The following is a 7,500-nucleotide window of genomic DNA, read 5'->3' on the forward strand; positions in this document are numbered from 1 at the left end:
CTCTGGGTGGGTTAGTGGTTAGTGAGAGAGAAGAGGGTGTTGTGGTCTTACACTTTAAAACTCGCTCTGGGTGGGTTAGTGGTTAGTGAGAGAGAAGAGGGTGTAGTCGTCTTACACCTTAAAACTCGGTCTGTGTGGGTGCCGGTACCTGGTTTCGAGCCCTGAACCTACCAGCCTGTAGTCCGATGGCTTTACTACGACACGAGTTTCACCCACTTCACGGGTGCGATTATGGGTGGGTCTCCCAAGTATATGACCCTCCCCACCCCCCCCCCCCACCAGCAACCTGTAATTAGCATTATATTAGTTGCGTGGGGCGGGGAAGGGGGGGAGCGGGAGGAGATGATTCTCGGATAGTTTCTGTACTAGATAATTCCTGACAGACAAGTTTGAGAGTCTAGAGCTCAAGGGACGGAACATAGCCCAGTGGTAGAGCGTCTTCCTGGTTCGCGGTCGGTCTAGGATCGATCCCCATCGGTAGGTCCATTTGGGTTATTTATTGTTCCAGCCAGTACACCCGACTGATATATGAGAGGCCGTGGTATGTGCTATCTTGTCTGAGATGGTGCATACAAAATATACCTAGCTACTAATGGAAAATAAAACGGGTTTTCACTCTAAGACTATATGTCAAAAATTACCAAATGTTTAATATGTAATAGCTGATGATTAATTAATCAATGTACTCTAGTGATATATATGTATATGAAGAGTTTAAGCGCAAAACGCGATAATATATCCATTTTTTTCATTTTCAGTAAAAGTGATTTTTTTAATTGGCGTATATCGCGTTTTGATAAAAAAAACCCCAAAAAACCCCACAAAAAAACCCGGATTTACCCAATACAATTTCATAAGGACCAATCGCGTTTTGCGGCAAATGAGCGGGCCTGCGATTAGCCCTTACTGACATACAATAATGGCTTTAACTAAAAAAAACTATAAAAAAATCCCACTGGATTGAATTAGCCAGCTTTTGATCGGTGCTAGATTAATAGAATCTGTCACCGTTGTGAGGTATGTTTTGATCACATAATGGTGTGTACGTTCGAATTCTTTTTTCTCTAAATGCTACTACGCCCTAAGCTGTCATTAAAAAAACGTTCTACGTTGTGGTATTTTTTCTGTCAATATGATAGAGAAATGCAATTGCACGTAATGTCATGGACTAGACATAGATTATGTTAGAACTATAAGTATATCGGCATCGGCTGCAACATATGTTCTGATACCCACGAGTACAAAAGGTGGCATTGTAATTTCTAGTACATCTTTTGTGTTCAGTGTAAATATCCAATGAATTGATATTTACTTATAGCCCAGTCTCACCGGGCTTAAGTCGTGTTCACAATGGGTTTCCGATGTCTTTTTTGGCTGTTCGCAACTTGGACGCAACGAGGATTAAGTAGGAATAGATCGGTGTACAATCCATTCTACGATTTTTTAACGCAAGCAGGATTTGCTGAATGTAGCATTTCCTCCTTGCGACAAAAACATCGGATCGACCACGTAGATAGGATGCAGATTAATCTGAGATACACCGCCTACCGACCCCCTACCACTCGCAGAATAGTCTGCGTTAAATTGCCATTCGCAGACTAGTCTGCAGAAAATCTCAGAACAGTCTGCGTTTGATCGGCGAATAAACAAAATAATTTGAATTTTTTCCAGGTTCTTCCAGGTGTTCGCTGAGTGTTCGGCGACAGGACGCAGACTGTTAGCAGATAAGACGCAGACTAGAAAATTCATTTTCCCCCAATTTTTATATTTTTTCCCCCGATCGGTTGCAGACTGTTCGCAGACTGTTCGCAGAGTGATTGCTTCCTAACGCAGAATAGTCTGCGATAGGGTAAGGTTTTGTCGAAATCTCAACTTGAACGCAGCGTATTTTTAACGGAAACCCATCGTGAACACGACTTAAGCCCGGTGAGACCGGGCTATTACGGAGCAAAAGAAGCTGCGGCTATGATTGATTGTAAATGTGTGACATTGATTATTTGGGTAAATACTAGAAAATACTAGAAAACAGCTGACTAATTGTTTGGACAAGTGGTCCCAAAATATATCAATACGGTGAAACCTCGCAAAACCGGACCCTCTGTAAACCGGAATTCCTCCAAAACCAGACATTTTCCACGGTCCTTTTCTGTAAATCAGTACAGAAAATAACCCCTCTAAACCGGATACCTCTAAAACAGGACATTTTACTTGGCCCCGAGGGTGTCCGGTTTAGAGGGGTTTCACTGTATATGAGTTCTTGTGTATGTGGGCTTATGGCCTTACGTACAATAAAGGAATTGAATTGAATTTAGAATGCAGTTGCTATGCAGTGTACACTGGAGATTGAAAGCACTTCAGGTTTGTTTTCTTTAACGGCACCACTAGAGCACATTGATTTATCAATCATCAGCTATTGGACGTCAAACAGTTGGTAATTTTGACCTATAGTGTTAGAAAGGAAAGCATTTTTCATTAGTACAACGGATCTTTTATATGCTCCATATCACAGACTAGTTAAATTTTGTTTCTTTTGTTTAACGACACCAATAGAGCATATTGATTTATTAATCATCAACTGTAAATTCTGTTGTCAACGTTTCTGTAGCAAGTAGTTTTTATATGAGGTAGGGGTGCTAGTCCCACGCTCAATCCGCCTCCTTTCTCTTCCGGGCTACTGGACGTCAGACATTTGCTCATTTTGATATATAGTCTCAAAGAGAGGAAACCTTTTTCCCATTAGCACAAGAGACCTTTTATATACGCCATCCTATGTGTAATAAGATAGCACATACCGCGGCCTTTGATATACAAGTCGTGGAGCACTGGCTGGAACGAGAAATAGCCCAGTGGGTCCACCGACGGGGATCGATCTAATATTAGACAAGCGCTTTACCACTCGGGTACGTCCCAGCCCCAATACAATTAAAATGGAGATTTCCTGAAAACGAGAACTGCTAATAAAAACGCTAAAATATAACGTGACACCCCATACTGCTGCAAAAATATTACAGGGTCTGTCCTGAGTTTGGAACCATTACCTGCCTCGGTGGCGTAGTGGTTAAGAGGTAGGTAATGGGTTCGTATACCGGTACCGACTCCCACCCAGAGCGAGTTTAACGATTCAGTGGCTAGGTGTAAGTCCACTACACCGACAACCAATCACTAAATAACCCACTGTTCTGGACAGACAGGCCAGATAGCTGAGGTTTGTGCCCAGGACAGCGTGCTTGAACTTTAAAATGAAAATGAAATAAAATATTTATCGGTCTACTGCATAGGTGTGTTCATACCCGTTTTAATAAACACAAAGTTAACATTATTGGCTATGGGAAATGATTTGGTTCAACAGAATCAATAAATTGATACTAGATCGAGTGTCATTCAGCCTTGCCCTACATCTAAACAGAACAGGTCTAGAGAACACTCCAGCTTATTTTGTACCACCATAAAACATCGATAGAAATATCACTTGAGGGCAATTCCGTGGCCAAGTAAACCAATAGGTAATTTTCAGAAACTCATTCAAGTAAGACAAGTTTGGTATCATTTGAAAGGTTATTATCTCTAGTGTCAAATAGTACATTAATCCTTTTTCAGTAGTTGTGCTTTAGTCACTTATAATGCAACTAATGCACCAACCATGAATGCAGCAATATTTTACGAAAAATTCTATTAACACATTTATCAGCATATTTTTTATACATAAGTGAGTAGAAATAAAAATCTTTATACAGAAATAATCCCAGACATGTCCTTTGTTAATTGACATAATATATAAAAGACAAATTTATATTTCAAGCAGACTTTTATCCATAATATTTACATATGTTACTCGTGTGTACGTCCGACACCAAAATATAACATTTTTTAATCTCCACTTCTGCTAACTGATGTAAAATGTTACTAACTGAGATGCAATGTTAATTTTATATGATTGATTAAAAAATATAAAAACAATTACTGAACATGTAACAATTGCCGTGCTACTGTGGTGCTGTTATAGTGTACGTCCGACACCATAAAGCATGTTTATTTTTTTCCAATTTTGAAGCAAAGTATTGATATTTATGCAATGCCAGTATGATTTTTTGAGACATTTTTTATAACTAGAGCCAATTATGAATACCAGTATTAATTTTTTAACCGTATAAGTGGATTAAGAGGAATTTATCAAAGTGTGCAAAGTGTTGATTATGTTTTAAAAGGTAAAAATTATACTTGCAGCTAACTGTTCATCTCCATAACAAAATAACAAAGCCAGTAATTGCATTTACTGCCAGAATTATACAAATTGGAACATTTGTAGAGGATCACAACTAACATGATAAATGTGACGTCACATTTGAGGAAAACACTTTTACATTCATTTGGCAGCACTTTACTATTTTGAAATTTTCTAGTTAATTTTACAGAGATTATGTGTGGAATCAATAAATATAAAGTTATTTATCACAAATAAATGCAAAAATATTAAAATATATCTCTTGCACCTTGTTCATGTCCCTAGTCACTGGGGGCTGCCACAGCTACAGTTACCCCATCTTATATGCCTTTAATTTAGAATAATAAATTTTTTCTGTGGTGCGGTCATCTCATAGTCATACATGTAGCTAGTGGCAATGTTTGTTGTGTCACTTGTCATTTGTAGGTGTACACTAGTCACAAGGTGGCCACTTTGCCCCCCACCCCACCCCACCCCATGTAGTCATAGGTGTTACCATGAATTTTTGAATGGTGTTCATCTTAATTTGCACTGAACTAGTTAAGTTTATGGCTAATATTTAAGAATTCTTTCAAAACAAAGAAAAAAAAACATGGCCAAGAGGGGGTTCATCCCCACCCCCTGAAACCCCCTCCTTCCTGTGATGCACATGGTAATTGTTTTTCATTTTCTTCAAACAAAAATAATAAATGCTAGCTCAAACTGTGTTTTTGCTTTTAATATCATCTTGTTTGTTAATTATAATGACTGTTTTACAAAACTTGTAAAGTTGTATTTCACACGAATACGTCCGACACCAAAAAAACAACAAATGTACGACCGACACCAAGCATGTTTATCTCTATTGTTTTAGTGTGTGATTAAAACACAAAGTTTTTACATCTGATATACAGATAAACATCTACTCTATAGGAATAGGACACGATATTTCTAATATGCCCTCACACATCACTGAGAATTAGACATAACCATGTGTGGGTGAAAAATTGCACCATGCATATTTTCCTCTGTACACCTAAAGCGACATAACGATGGAATAAAGTTTATATATAATAATGGTGCCCTAGTTTGTTCTTACAATGTATAACAATAAAGAGTTGTGGAACGTTTTGTACATTTATGTAATGCTTGGCTGAAGTGTCTGAAATGTACGTCCGACACCACGGAATTCGCCTTGAATAGCGATACAATCTGTGTTACTGAAACGTTAAAGTTGGTTTTGTTTAACGACACTAGAGCACATTGATTCATTAATCAGCAGCTATTGGATGTCAAACACTTGGTCATTCTGACATGTAGTTTCAGAGGTAATCTGTTTTGCAATTAGCAACAAATGCTATTTTAAATATGCACTTTCCCCACAGACAGGACATCACATACCACGGACTTTTGTTTACTAGCAGTGGGACACTGGTTGGGACTGGAAAACCCCAATCAGAGAATGGGTCCACAGAGGTGGTTCGATCCTACGACGCAAGCACCTCAGGCGAGTGCTCTACTCGTTGAGCTAAATCCTTCAATCAACTACTATACCAAATGCTGTGGTATGCGCTATCCTGTCTGTGGGATGGTGCATATAAAAGGTCCCTTGCTACAAATTGGACAATGAAGCGGGTTTCCTCTCTAAGACTATAATTACAAGATGGGTGACATCCAACAGACGATGATTAATAAATCAATGTGCTCTAGTGGTGTCGTTAAACAAAGCAAACTTTTCAACAAGATCAGATACAAATACGCTGAATTATACATGTGTAATAAATAGTTCCCGTTTATAAGAATAACACTGTTTGTTTGTTTAGTTTAACGACACCACTAGACCACATTAATTTATTAATCTTCAACTATTGGATGTCAAACATTTGGTAATTTTAAGATAAATATAAAAATTGTTCTTCTGAGTTTTCTGCTAGTGATAAAATGCTATCGACTATTGACAAAAAGTATATATTATATATAATGTTAAATAAGTGAATAATTATTTTATTTAATAAATTAATGTAACAAAAACAATTATAAGGTAGTTGATAAATTAATAAATTAAATATAATAAATAATAAAAGAAAAAAAGAGTAAGAAATAAAATATAAATAATCTCTCTCTTTTTAAATAAATAAATAAATAAATAAATAATAAACAAATAAATAAATAAACAATTAAATAAATACATTTGTATATAATTATTCATTTTCTATGACAACTATATAAGAAATAAAGGACTGGCCTAGACAAAGACCGGTTAACTAGACGAGGTTGATATTTTACATATTAAAACACACGAGTAGCGAATTCTATTTATCCTGTAAAACTTGTAAAATAACATTTTAATTCGATTTTTAGACTTTAATAAATCAAAGCTCTGAAGTCGCCTCATCTGTTACCACAAAGGAAGTTTGACGTCAGGCATTTCAACTAAATCTCATCAAAACGTTACGTATACAGGTCTTATTGGCTGTAAACAAACGACCCCATCGACAGCGAAACATTATTATACGAGTTAATAACAGTAAATATCAAATGAGTTTATGACATAGATATTATGGGTAAGTTATGGAATAAAACACGTTATAAAGTACTACCCAAATTACTTTTATATAAGAATAAAAATTCGTAATAAAATCTTACCTTTTCAACAACCAAATTAACCTCATTTTAACTCCTTTTGAATAAAACCGAAACAGTCGAGAATATAAACTTTCTTTATTGGTACAGATGCTAAAATATCGGCGTATTTTCGTCCGCACAGGTGAAGTCAAAATGCATCTGATATCACCTGCCAAGCAAAAATTAATATCGTGTGACGCATTAAGTTGGGTCGCAAAATATCACCAATATCTGGGAGTGTATATTGTTTTTTCCCTGAATATCGATTGACTATTGATTACAGTTTTGCTCACGATCCACTATCACGTTGATATCAGATGTGGGGCCTGATCATGACGGAACCTTTTAAGCATATCATCGAAAACAGGCACCTGTTGAAAAATTACCACCGTCAGGAACCTTGGTTATACGAGGGTGGGAGCGTGGAGTAGAGGGGGAATTTTAGCTTAGTCGGTTGAGTGCTCACTTGAGGTGCTTGCGTCGCAGGATCGAACAACCTCGGTGGATCAATTCAACGGACTGGGGTTTTTTCTCGTTTCAACCAGTGCACCACAGTTCAAAGGCCGTGGTATGTGCTTTCCTGCCTGTGGGGCAAGTGCATATAAAAGATCCCTTGCTGCATTAGTAAACATGTAGAAGATTTACTCTGATGACTACGTGTCAGAATGACCAAA

The 7,500-nt window shown here is 37.3% G+C and overlaps 1 protein-coding gene across 2 annotated transcripts in view; it reads right to left on the reverse strand.

The window, feature by feature from the left end:
* LOC121387537 (carbohydrate sulfotransferase 11-like) overlaps positions 1–6,984 on the reverse strand; it is a 42,635-nt gene extending 35,651 nt beyond the window's left edge. The window contains exon 1 of one of the 2 annotated variants that reach the window (XM_041518689.1): positions 6,848–6,984. Coding sequence is in view for 1 of the 2 variants with exons in the window: in XM_041518688.1 (XP_041374622.1) it covers positions 6,848–6,873 (26 nt within the window). In the remaining variant the exon portion in view is untranslated. The remainder of the gene's footprint in view (positions 1–6,847) is intronic. The other variant, XM_041518688.1, reaches the window with a different exon arrangement.
* Between the last annotated feature and the right edge of the window lie 516 nt (positions 6,985–7,500).

This window comes from Gigantopelta aegis, chromosome 13 (assembly GCF_016097555.1).
Source record: "Gigantopelta aegis isolate Gae_Host chromosome 13, Gae_host_genome, whole genome shotgun sequence".
Lineage (NCBI taxonomy): Eukaryota > Metazoa > Mollusca > Gastropoda > Neomphalida > Peltospiridae > Gigantopelta > Gigantopelta aegis.